Consider the following 11,826-nt stretch of genomic DNA (forward strand, 5'->3'; position numbering starts at 1 on the left):
CACAATAAGCTACATGTTTGAGTCTATTTGGATTTTAAAACTTTGCCCACTCCCCTACTTTCTGTCCCCCGACCTGGACTCTGGCTCTTCACGCGGACTTCGGGGAAACTACGCCCAGATCCGCTCCCTTTCTCCTGATCTCAGTCCGACACTGCGAGACTCTCCGTGGACATTACGGACGGTACAGCTCGATTCCATCTGCCATCTGGTGTGAAATGCGTCACAACCTTAATTAAGTAAAAGTATGTAAGTATTATCAGCAAAGTACTCATTGTAGAGTCAAATGTTCCCTGTGAGTGTTTTATTATCTCTGATGTCTCTGGATTAATGTGTAAGTAACATTTTACTGCTGTAGATGTTGATTGTCTTCATTTAACTCCCTTTTTATATAGCCTACTGTTGGGTAGTTTAATCTACAGCAATGCTTCATAGTCTATAAGATCATCATATGTTTGCAGCGTTGCTCTCCTGTGAGAACCACATATCTCTAAAAAGTTTTACAACTTTTCATGGTGTCAGAAAAACAGCCCTGATTTCATCTCTGTGACAGTGAAGCTGATCCGAGAGGCTTTTTAAAGACTTTATTTATCTTAAGAAGAAGGTTAGGAGAACTTTCTCAACACATGAAGAAAACACTTCATCCTTCAGTTTATCACAAACATTCAACATCAACACATCTGGAGATGCGTGGTTTTTATAGGTTTGAATTTCCAATGAGTTTTTTTTAATTTTATTTTTTTACTTTTAAGTTTCGATTTAGTTTTCAGTGTTCTAAGAAGTGTTTTATTTTTTATAGGCTATTGTTTTAGTTTTACAGTAGTTTTAGTCTGTTGTGTAAAGGCCAGGTTTAATGTCTCATGTATATACATGAAAAGTACATCAGGCATGGCCATGATGGTTAAAGTTCATCTTTGTGCTACGTTAGTGTCTGATGTGAAGATGTTAAGGCACAGCGGCACCCAGGGGCGATTCTAGGATCAGACCTGTAGGGGGGCTCAGCCCCTAATGAGAATGTGACACGGATACAGTGTCTTGCAAAAGTCTTAACCCTAACCCCCTGCTAAATCAGTAATTTCACTGGATATCATCATCATATACATGTATTTATTATTATAACACAGGATAAATGCAAAATATTGAACATATGAAAAAATTGCAAGTGCATAGCATTGGTGCCATTTCTTTGAACCTGTAATTGTCCTCTGTCACTAACAGACCAGTTTGCAAATTCTAACTTGAAGCACTAAAATTGATTAAAAAAAATAGAATAGAATTTGTTTTTATTATTATAATTTTTAGGGGGGCTGAGATGAAATTTAGGGGGTCTTGAGCCACTGGCGGCATCTCATGTCAAGTTTCAAAGTTCAGAAAGTTCCATTTCTGTGGTTCAATGTCACAATGAGAGTTGACAGAAATGAATGTCGTCTCTTTTTTTCCAGTCATGAAATATTATAGCTAAAAAATCTAAAACTGAAATGATTTAAGTTATTTTTTATTTTATTAGCTTTGTAACCTGGCAATATCGTTTCAGTTTAGTTTTTCTTGAAGGTTTTAGTTTTGATTTAGTTTCAGTTTACTTAAATATTTACTTTACTATAATAACTCTGCTGGAGATACGTGGTTTTCACTGGACAGGGGATGGAAAACTGTCATCTGAAAAGTATCCAAAACTACTTGAGTAAATGTAGCCTACTTGGTAAGATTCCACCAGTGCTAATTGTTTGCCTAAGTATGTGTTAGTTAACTGTATTACAGTTAGTAGCGTGTAACTTCATCTGTGACTAACATCAATGTACCAAACGGTCGCACCGTAGGGACGCTTATTACATACAAGGCATGTACAGTCTGCTTTTAATAATTTGTTCTATTACCCTGCACATATTTTATCAGCCAGTAAAGGGCAGTGCTGCCTTGCTAATGGACATAAACCTGCTGCTAAAGAGTGACTTGGCCAACCCTTTCTCAATCCCAACTCATCAAATACTGACGCTTTGTAAGTGGCTCATAGCGCCCAATACAGATGCACAAGGCACACGTTATTAAGGATCCCACGTAACTTCTAGGCAAGTCCCGCCCTACGAAGCAGCCCGATTGGTTGGGGTTATGCATTGACCTTGAGTAGTTAAGGTTAGGGTTCCGTTACCTTGCGTAAGCATGGACGCCTGGCCAATAGTAGCGTGTGAACGCTATTGAAGGGCGGGTCTTGCCTAGAAGTTGCGTGGGTTCCATAATAACGCACAAGGCACCATTTAGTGTCTGTATGGGATGCACAGGGCAGAGCAGCAGCTCGACCGCAGCACAGTAAGATGACATAATGTACTATGAAGATTGACAACGGTAGCAAGTAGTATGAAAGGACGCAGGTTGGGGTGGTGGATGGGTCACACAACACAGTACTTTCACCCAGGAGACCGGGGTTCTTGTCCCCCATGTCACTTAAACATACATTATTTAACCACCCTCATGATCTTACGCCAAATCAGTCAAAAAGTGACGCAAAGGGGTCCCAACCGCATTGAAAAATGATGCCTAAGGGTACCCAGATCGTCAAATATCGGCACCGATGGGATTACATTGGAATTAGTTGCAAGCCACCTGCATCCAACTGAAATGCGAAAGGAGATTTATTTTTGCGTCAGTAACTGACGCCAAAGGCAGCTGACCAAGCGGCTGGTTTTGACACACTGGGAGTGTGACTGTGTTTCAACTTGGCTGTTTCAGCTTCGAGATGCCTGTTGCTTGTACACTGTAATGCTATTTCGCTCCTGTTGGCCAGTTTGCGCTACTTTGCACAGTGTACTCTGCATATAGTTTTGTATTTTTCATATACACTGTAAACATAATTGTGTTATTTACAATTATATTTATTCTTGTAAATTGTGTTGATTTTATACAGAACCACTAAAGTAGACAGTTGTTCAGAAGGAATGTCGTTGTGTGAATTGAAGGCTCAGACACTTCATGGGGTGCCTGTCTCCAACACCATCTTTCTCACCAGAAAGTTCTTCTAAATGGGTTTTCAACATAAAGGGAGCCTTCACAGCACCAATACTGGGCTTAGGGGAGCAAACCTACCTCGTTAGATCTCTAAAATTGATTGAAAAAAATAGAATAGAATTTGTTTTTATTATTATAATTTTTAGGGGGGCTGAGATGAAATTTAGGGGGTCTTGAGCCACTGGTGGCATCTCATGTCAAGTTTCAAAGTTCAGAAAGTTCCATTTCTGTGGTTCAATGTCACAATGAGAGTTGACAGAAATGAATGTCGTCTCTTTTTTTTCCAGTCATGAAATATTATAGCTAAAAAATCTAAAACTGAAATGATTTAAGTTCTTTTTTATTTTATTAGCTTTGTAACCTGGCAGTATCGTTTCAGTTTAGTTTTTCTTGAAGGTTTTAGTTTTGATTTAGTTTCAGTTTACTTAAATATTTACTTTACTATAATAACTCTGCTGGAGATACGTGTTTTTCACTGGACAGGGGATGGAAAACTGTCATCTGAAAAGTATCCAAAACTACTTGAGTAAATGTAGCCTACTTGATAAGATTCCACCAGTGCTAATTGTTTGCCTAAGTATGTGTTAGTTAACTGTATTACAGTTAGTAGCGTGTAACTTCATCTGTGACTAACATCAATGTACCAAACGGTCGCACCGTAGGGACGCTTATTACATACAAGGCATGTACAGTCTGCTTTTAATAATTTGTTCTATTACCCTGCACATATTTTATCAGCCAGTAAAGGGCAGTGCTGCCTTGCTAATGGACATAAACCTGCTGCTAAAGAGTGACTTGGCCAACCCTTTCTCAATCCCAACTCGTCAAATACTGACGCTTTGTAAGTGGCTCATAGCGCCCAATACAGATGCACAAGGCACACGTTATTAAGGATCCCACGTAACTTCTAGGCAAGTCCCGCCCTACCTCATTAGATCTCTATGGTGGAAATTCAAGCACCTAAGGGAGCTGCCCATTTAACACTTTATGAGCGTCCCGTCCATCCACTCTGGCTGTTAAGTTCAGACCATCCGCATCTAAGAACAACAGTGGAGCCAGGGCATGGTGCACCACCTGGGGTGCCAGTGGCGGTCAGATCCTGGCTAGGATGGACAATTCAGGGTCACAGAGCAACAATGCCTCTTCACGTTCTACACCTTTATCAAAAAGTTAAGAGGTTATGGCAGAGGGCATGCTACCCTGATGGAGCAAAAGGGCCAGCATGAGATCACATCAAGTTAAAGGCAAGGCAGGGCAAGGCAGCTTTATTTGTATAGCACATTTCAGCAACAGGGCAATTCAAAGTGCTGTACATAAAACACTAAAGAGCAGTTAAAAACGATTAAAAATAAATAAATAAAAAACAGGACCATATTTCTTTACCATCTCATCCATCACGGGCCCCGCAGGAACATATGACTTTGTAGTATAAGAAATTAACAATTATTTAAAGAGAACCTTAACTGCTTGGATGCAAAGATTCAGCAGGTGGAGGTAGATGGCCTGTACCGCTATCCCACTCGCCTTCTCGGTGTCCAGGATTTCCCTGAACTTTGTGCACCCAAGGAGGCCATGTTCCCCCGGCTTCAGAACAGGCCGTCGAAAGCTCCGGAGCTAGCCACATCCTACATCACAGAGATACAGAGGCTGTAACAAGATGGCTACATCATCACACTGGAGCATGCTGGTGCAGAATACTCGCCAACCAGTTGGTACATTCTCCACCACACAGTGGTACATAACTTGAAGCCCCTCATAGTCTTGAATTGCTCCTTTTAGTTCCAGGGTGTTTACGCTTTAAGGAACAAGCTGTGACCAGTGATATACGTGTTATGCTACCAAGTTGACCTCCTCCCAGAAGACTAGCCTCTCCACTTTGTCTAGAGAGATCCGAAACGTGAACAGTCCACAGTTTATGAATGGAGAGTGCTCCCCTTCGGCAAAACCTGCAGTCCCTGCTGTGCCACATATGCACTCCAAAAACATCTTGGACCAGACTCAGCCTGGTGGTGTGGTCAGGTACGTACGTAGATAAATAGCCAAAGCCCTGGTGGACTAGCTACAGACACACTTGGCCCAAGGTGGCTTTAGCTGTGCAAGTGGGCACGTAACTGCCCTGATACCTGGTGCAACAATCCTTGCCGGTCACACTCGGAGCCCAGCAGGTGACAGAGAAGGTGCTGAGGACACAACTTATTGAAGTCGAAGGAATCCTCAACTCCAAACCTTTGGGCTACACATTGTCAGACATTGCCTACCCCAATCCTATTACCCCAAACTCTTGCTAATCGGAAGGCCTGATGCATGTCTCCCACAAGTAGTGTATCCTGAATCAGAGCTTTTGGGCAGCTCCTCACTAAAGGTGAGACAACCGAAATTACATATGCCCTGTGGCGTGAAATTAATGGACAGAGCTTCCGGGTCTGAAAAGTAAAGTCAATGCGTTAAGTGCCTAAAACCTGCATTCTATTTAATTCCCAGAATAGGGCGACTCCACTGGTTGCAAAAAGTCTGCTTGTATAGAAGTCTATGAGAAAATGACCCTACTCCTTACTTGATTTATTACCTTTGTAAACATTTTCATAATTGGTTTATGGTCTCAATCGGGAGTTTCAAGTCTTCTTCAATACAGCATGATGTTCATTTTGTAAATTATGGTCCCATTTATTTTAAATTGATGATAAAGCAGGGGATGCTTTAGGGGCGTGACTACACAACAATCAGGTCGGAGGCTTAGCAATGCCAACCATGGCAACGTGTTCATTAAAATACCTGTGACGTTGTTTTTGGGTGTTGTCCATGTTTTTGTCTTAAACTTTGACCCTCTCACTGTATGTTTTCATTTTATCAAAGTTCTTTGACACTTGTATAGTTAAGTTTGCCTTGGGTTAATTTGCAATGTAACTAACATGAATGTACCAAACAACCGAATCGTAGGGCCGCTCATTACAAGGCATGTAGAGCTTATGTAACTCAGGAGTTACTGGATGCCAATTTTTTTTTTTACCTTGGATGGCGAACGCATGACCCGCCCTACTCTCTTTCGGATTGGCTAGTACTCGTTGCCTTCATTGGTTGGGGTTAGGTTTAGGTAAAATTGGTGGGATTAGTTAGGATTAGGGTAAGCCAATCAGAGGCAGAGTAAGGCAGAGTAGAGCGGGACATGTCTTCACCATCCTTGGAAAACAATACTTGCTTACGGTAGCCATGTGTAAAAACTACACTGCACATAATTTATCGGCCAACAGAGGGAAGTGCTGCCTTGCTAATGGACATATACAGGTGATGCTAAAGGGTGACTTGGCTGTTTCAGCTTCAGAGATGCCTGTTGCTTGTACACTTTCATGCCATGCTGTTGGCCAGTTTGCACTACATTGCAGTTAAGTAGTTTTATTTTTTCACATGTACTGTATACATTCTTGTGTTGTTTACGGATATATTTATTCTTGTATATTATGTTGATTTTATACAGAACCACTTATTCACCAGACAGGTGTGCAGAAGGAATGTGGTTGTGGTGGTGGAAATAAACGCATTGGAGCTGAAGACATCTGTCTGGTTCTGATCGGTGATCTGCAGCGGATTACTTTTTAAGTGATTCCAGCAAAGAAACAGCAGGGGAGAAACATCATCTTTACAGCTATGTTGAAGGGCCCAATATTGGCTGCATGGCTGGTGTATTTCCTGTGTCATGTTTATCCTGGTAATAAACACCTGCTTACTTGCATATCCTTACATAGCCAAGTAGCAACATAAGCATACAACATATATTGTTATAGAATTAAATATGATATATAATGTAAATTATATTCCGATACTTACTGCTAGCAGGTTTTCTGAGCTTTTTCCTGCTGCTTCTTTAACTGCCTTTAATCCACATTTTAACACAGAGGACCTGGTTTCCTCTTTTAATCACACCTGTCAGAATGTCCTGGAATCTGTTGCCCCCTATAACTACAAAAGGTCATATAGAATACTCCAGCCCTGGCTAAAAGAATTCACCCAGGAATTAAACAGAGACTGTAGGAGAAATTAACGAAATTGGAGGAAAAAACGTTTTACATGTATTTTATGACATCTAGAAAAACACAATGAGGAATTATCAAAAGACGGTTAGAAGAGAAGAATGCTCTTGCTTCTTTAATTTTAGCAAATCACTCTTACCCCAGAATTTTAGTTTAGGTTAAGGAAGTCCCCTTGTCATTTTAGCGAATTACATTTTCTACAACTCACATCATCTGTGGTGTACCGCAAGGTTCAATTTTAGGTCCAATTTATTTCCTATTTTCATGCTCCACTTGGCCAAAACCATCCAACGTCACAATGTCTCTATGCAATGCTATGCAGAAGACACACAGATATATCTTCCCCTGACACCTGATGACTCAAAAAGCCTAGCTGCTTCTTTAGATTGTCTTAAGCCGCCTACACGATCCGCGGTAAAACTTCTATGCGCTGGCCGCTCCATTGATTTTCTATGGGAGGAGCGGATTTGCGTCAAGCACTGCGCTCAAAGTTCAAATCATTACAACTTTGACCTAGTTGCCGCTAATTTATATCCTTGAAGTTCCACTTCCGGGATTGATCCGGTGCCACAGGGAATTCCGCCGGATGCATGTACATATTTTCACCGATTTCCGTTTCCTTGCGCTTTCTTTTTTGTTGGAATTTTATTTTGTTGGATTTCTGAGGACTATGGTTAACTGCTCCTCAAATCTCTGCAGGGTAAATCCAGACAGCTAGCTAGACTGTCCAATCTGAGTTTTCTCTTGCACTACTATTTTGCAACGACTCCGTCCGGCGCTATGCACCGCCAAAGACAATTGTGATTGGTTTAAAGAAATGCCAATAAACCAGAGCACGTTTTTCTCCCATCCCCCCAATGCTATGTGGAGTAGCCAGATCCTCCTCCGCTCCGCAGCGTGTGGATGGTCTGGCAAAGCGAGACTAAGTTGCCGCCGACCTTTCAAAGGCGCAACAAATTCCAGAATGTTCCTGTGCTGTGCTTTGCCTCTCTGCTCTGCCCCCTACCTCACAGTTCTACCTCAGATTATGTGTAGGCGGTTTTAGTGATGTCAACTGTTGGATGACAAAACATTTTCTTCAACTCAACTTGTTTGCTAATGTGAAACTCGCTGGCAGAAATCTGGAAATACTATTTGATTCAGATCTAAGCTTGGAACCACAGATCAAAAAAGTTGTACAGTCTGGCATTCTTTAAATAAGAACAAAAGATGTTAAACCACATGTGTAAACTTTTGAAATCGCTCATAAGGGGGCGCCACCTGTTTCAAACAATTACCTAGGCATTAACTCAATGAAAGGCCATAACTCAATGAAAGTCTGTCCAAACATCACCAAACTTGGTGGATATCTTTAACTAAGCTGAAGAAACAATGCCTTCTAAATTGACTGAAAGGGGGTGACAGTGTTACCCAGCACAGATTTGGTCATAAATGAATGAGTGTCTGTCGGATTGCCTAAAACATGTTTGTTATCTTAATTGCAGGCGTGGGAAGCTCTCAAAAGTCTTGATCCTTCGCAGCTTACAACTTCTAATGGCTCATGAGAACCCTAATATTGCCACTTTCGGCAATATTTATAGACTGCTTTTATGTGATTTTGTCTTTTATTGCTCTTATTCTTTTATTTGTATTTATCTATGATTCATTTTCTCTTGCTTTTATTTGGCCGTACTTTTTGGCTTTCTGTTCTCTTGTCTTCTGAGTATCCTGCTTTTGCTTTGTCTGTCAAAGCACGTTGTAATCTGTTTTTAAAGGTGCTATATATAAATGAATGTATTGTTATTATTACTACATTAAGCAATATTTTCATGTCAAAAATATTGCTTTATACAAGTTTTTATCACCCAATATTCATTTGAGAATATTCACAGTTTTCAGCATAATGTGTATTTTTTTAACTTGTTTGAAAATATGTCTCTTGTTCTAGTTAAATCCGGTGTGATCTGCGATGAGTCCAAAATGACAATAGGGGTTGAGAAGTCTAAATATCGTAGACTCCTTAAGTTGGATTTACGGATCAATGACGCCACCAACGCCGCCTGCCGCCTCAGCTCCAACAGCACTCACTTCTTCGCTGAAGTCCCCCTCAACGGTTGTGGCACTCAGATCGAGGTAACGTAGGGTCATTGGTTTCATGACCTGCTGTGCTCTTCCCTCAGTTATTGGTTTTGCTTTTTATTTGCAGTATGAGGACTGAATGCATAACCTTTGACTCTGCAGGAAAATGGTGAAAACCTAATTTTCAAGAATACAATCACCTTAGTCGACAACCCAACAGACGTGATCATCAGGAAATGTCTGCTGGAACTGAAGTTCGAATGCAAGTACCCCAAAAGTGTAAAAGTGAAACAGAGCTTCAGTGCACACAGGAAGAATGTCGTAGAATCGGAGAAAGGCCTCGGCATGTTCACCTACAACTTTGAATTTTATCCTGATAAGCAGTTCCAAACTCCAATTACACCAGCTTCATACCCTCTGGACTGTGACAGTGAGCAAACGCTTTACATGCAGATAAAGGTCACCTCCTCAATTGAAAACACCGAGCTGTTTGTGGAGTCCTGCAGTGCGGCACCATACGACATTCCAAACTACGAGACAACCTACTCCATCATTGATAAAGGGTAGGTATGAGTACACCACATACAGTCTGTAAGTGGACTTATTGATGAAGATTAAATGTCTCTCTAACTTCAACCAGTGTTTCACTTTGTAGATTAATTTTCTTCTCTTACCTTAGACGCTCATCTTTGCAATAGGACCATGTCAGGATGTTAAAGTGAATGCTTCACTTATTTCATCTTTGGCATTATATACTTCTTTTCCTTACGTTGTAAATACCTTCAACAGAACAATACCTCTGTCCCTAAAATATCACCCATTGTAATACACAGAGTTACAGAGGCAATATTTCTCATCAGTTTGTTTTCTTTTGCTCTGACTAGGTGTGCATTGGACCCGACTGTTAAAAATTATAGCCGCGCCCACGACACAAAATTCAGGTTCAGCATGGATGCCTTCAAGTTTATCGGCTTGCATGATCAGGTAAAGAATGGACTATGTGGTTAGACTGGAAGAAGAACTTTGTTAGAGGCCAATGTGCTGGTCATGGAGCTTCATCAGGCATCAAATACACAATGTGAAACAACAAATACTTACACTGAAGCCACAGGGCATTAACAACCAATTTAAGAAAGAGGGCCTGAATCTCTAAACATCTGAGGCATTTATTATATCAATAATTGATAAATGAAAAATAATTAAACATCCTTTTAACAATTCCAGAAATTGTAAAAAAAAAAAACTATTTTCTTTGAAGAATCAGTTTAGCAATGTGCTTTTGTTTCCACTGTCAAAGCACTTTGTAAACTATTGTTTTTAAAGGTGCTATACAAATAAAGTTATTGTTATTATTATGTCTGCTGATATATTGACAGTGTGTTCTGTTGCATTCAGGTGTACATCAGCTGTTCAGTCATGATCTGTAGATTAGGAAGACCTGACACCAGGTGCTCGCAGGGATGCGTCAATTCCAGATTACGGCGAGATGATCAGCAACATCACCTCACAAAGAGAGAGGCTGTCACTCAGAGTTCAAGGCACTTCATTTCCCAGGGTCCTCTGCGCTTAAGGAGATCAGCAGAGAGCCCCAGAAGCCTAGGTATGAAAACAGAGTGTTTTCCCTTGTTTGAGTCCCAGTTAGACCTCTGACAAGATCAAATTGAAATTGTGCTTCTCTTTTTCTCCAGTGATCAACCTGAATCTGAACCTGGTTTTCATCGCTGGATGTCTCCTTGCAGCCGTTGGCATGATCAGTGCCGTGGTCATCTACAAAGCCAATATATCAAGGGTCAAATACCAACCTTTGCCCGCATTTCAAAGTTAAGACAGCAGCGTGTGCAGGATACCAATCATGTATTAACTACATTTGACTACATAAAGCAAAGTCACTAATCTTAAACTAATTAATATCCTTGAATAAATTCTATGCTATGCCACAATTGCTTCACCATTAATCCCTATCATTTCTCACATGCAGTCTAGTCTTGGAGAATTAAATAACAAGAACATGATTAAAATATTGTAGTAGTTCAAATGCTGTGTAACCAAGCTCTTCAGCTCAAGTCTGTTGTTAGCCATCAGGATGAAGTTACAGGTGACAAGTGTGGCTGTGAAAGAGTACTCAAGTTGATTCCCAAATCAAAAGATTTAAACATTAAGGCCATTCCTACACAGTTGTCCAAACATGTATTCTTTATGTATATGTAGTGACATACCTTTGAGACATTATACACAGCCCTGACAAAAATAAACTTAAACTAAACCTTTATGCAAAACTAGAACTAAACTAAAATTAGCAAACACACTCTGAAAACTAACTACAACGAAACTAATACGAAAATAAAAACAAATTGAACATTCAAAACTATTATAACATTGCAGCTGCTGGTCACTTGTAGTGTTTACTGACATTGGAGCCCATGTAGCTTTACAAATGCTTCTACTATTATGTATTACAGTACAATTTAAAACAAGTATCTTGACTGATATGTGTAGTCCTACCCATTTATAATCATTCCAATGTCATCATTACATGACAAAAGCCCTTTACGGCTTAACCAAAGTTAATAATCATACACTTGCTTAATGGATCAATAAAAACATATATTCTGTCACATATATTTTTGCTTTTGTCCACTTTAATTCTCTTTCTCTCTAACACACATATACACTGTTCTCCCATTGAATGTGCATTTCTGCTGTAAACCAACTGTTGCTGTGCTGCAATAGTCTCTGTTTTTATTTC

The 11,826-nt window shown here is 40.3% G+C and overlaps 1 protein-coding gene across 7 annotated transcripts; it reads left to right on the forward strand.

Annotated features, from left to right (window-relative positions):
• Window positions 1-99: 99 nt before the first annotated feature.
• LOC116067228 (ZP domain-containing protein-like) lies at window positions 100-11,701 on the forward strand. Of its 7 annotated transcripts, none has more exons than XM_031323588.2 (7): window positions 101-246; window positions 6,470-6,700; window positions 8,950-9,134; window positions 9,243-9,643; window positions 9,965-10,064; window positions 10,476-10,680; window positions 10,769-11,701. In XM_031323588.2, exons 2-7 carry the CDS (start codon window positions 6,640-6,642, stop codon window positions 10,903-10,905), a joined length of 1,089 nt encoding a protein of 362 aa, XP_031179448.1. In that variant the 5' UTR covers window positions 101-246; window positions 6,470-6,639; the 3' UTR covers window positions 10,906-11,701. The 7 variants fall into 7 exon arrangements, with proteins under 7 accessions (XP_035855592.1, XP_031179448.1, XP_031179446.1 ...); XM_031323586.2 differs by having other exon boundaries at window positions 6,487-6,700; XM_031323590.2 differs by having other exon boundaries at window positions 6,491-6,700.
• Window positions 11,702-11,826: the final 125 nt, after the last annotated feature.

This window comes from Sander lucioperca, chromosome 3, assembly GCF_008315115.2.
Source record: "Sander lucioperca isolate FBNREF2018 chromosome 3, SLUC_FBN_1.2, whole genome shotgun sequence".
Lineage (NCBI taxonomy): Eukaryota > Metazoa > Chordata > Actinopteri > Perciformes > Percidae > Sander > Sander lucioperca.

Coding starts and splice junctions, on each gene's coding strand:
- LOC116067228 (XM_031323588.2), top strand. CDS start 6,640: ATGTTGAAGGGCCCAATATTGGCTGCATGGCTGGTGTATTTCCTGTGT. Junction 9,135..9,242: donor GTTGTGGCACTCAGATCGAG/GTAACGTAGGGT, acceptor TTGACTCTGCAG/GAAAATGGTGAAAACCTAAT. Junction 10,065..10,475: donor TTATCGGCTTGCATGATCAG/GTAAAGAATGGA, acceptor TGTTGCATTCAG/GTGTACATCAGCTGTTCAGT.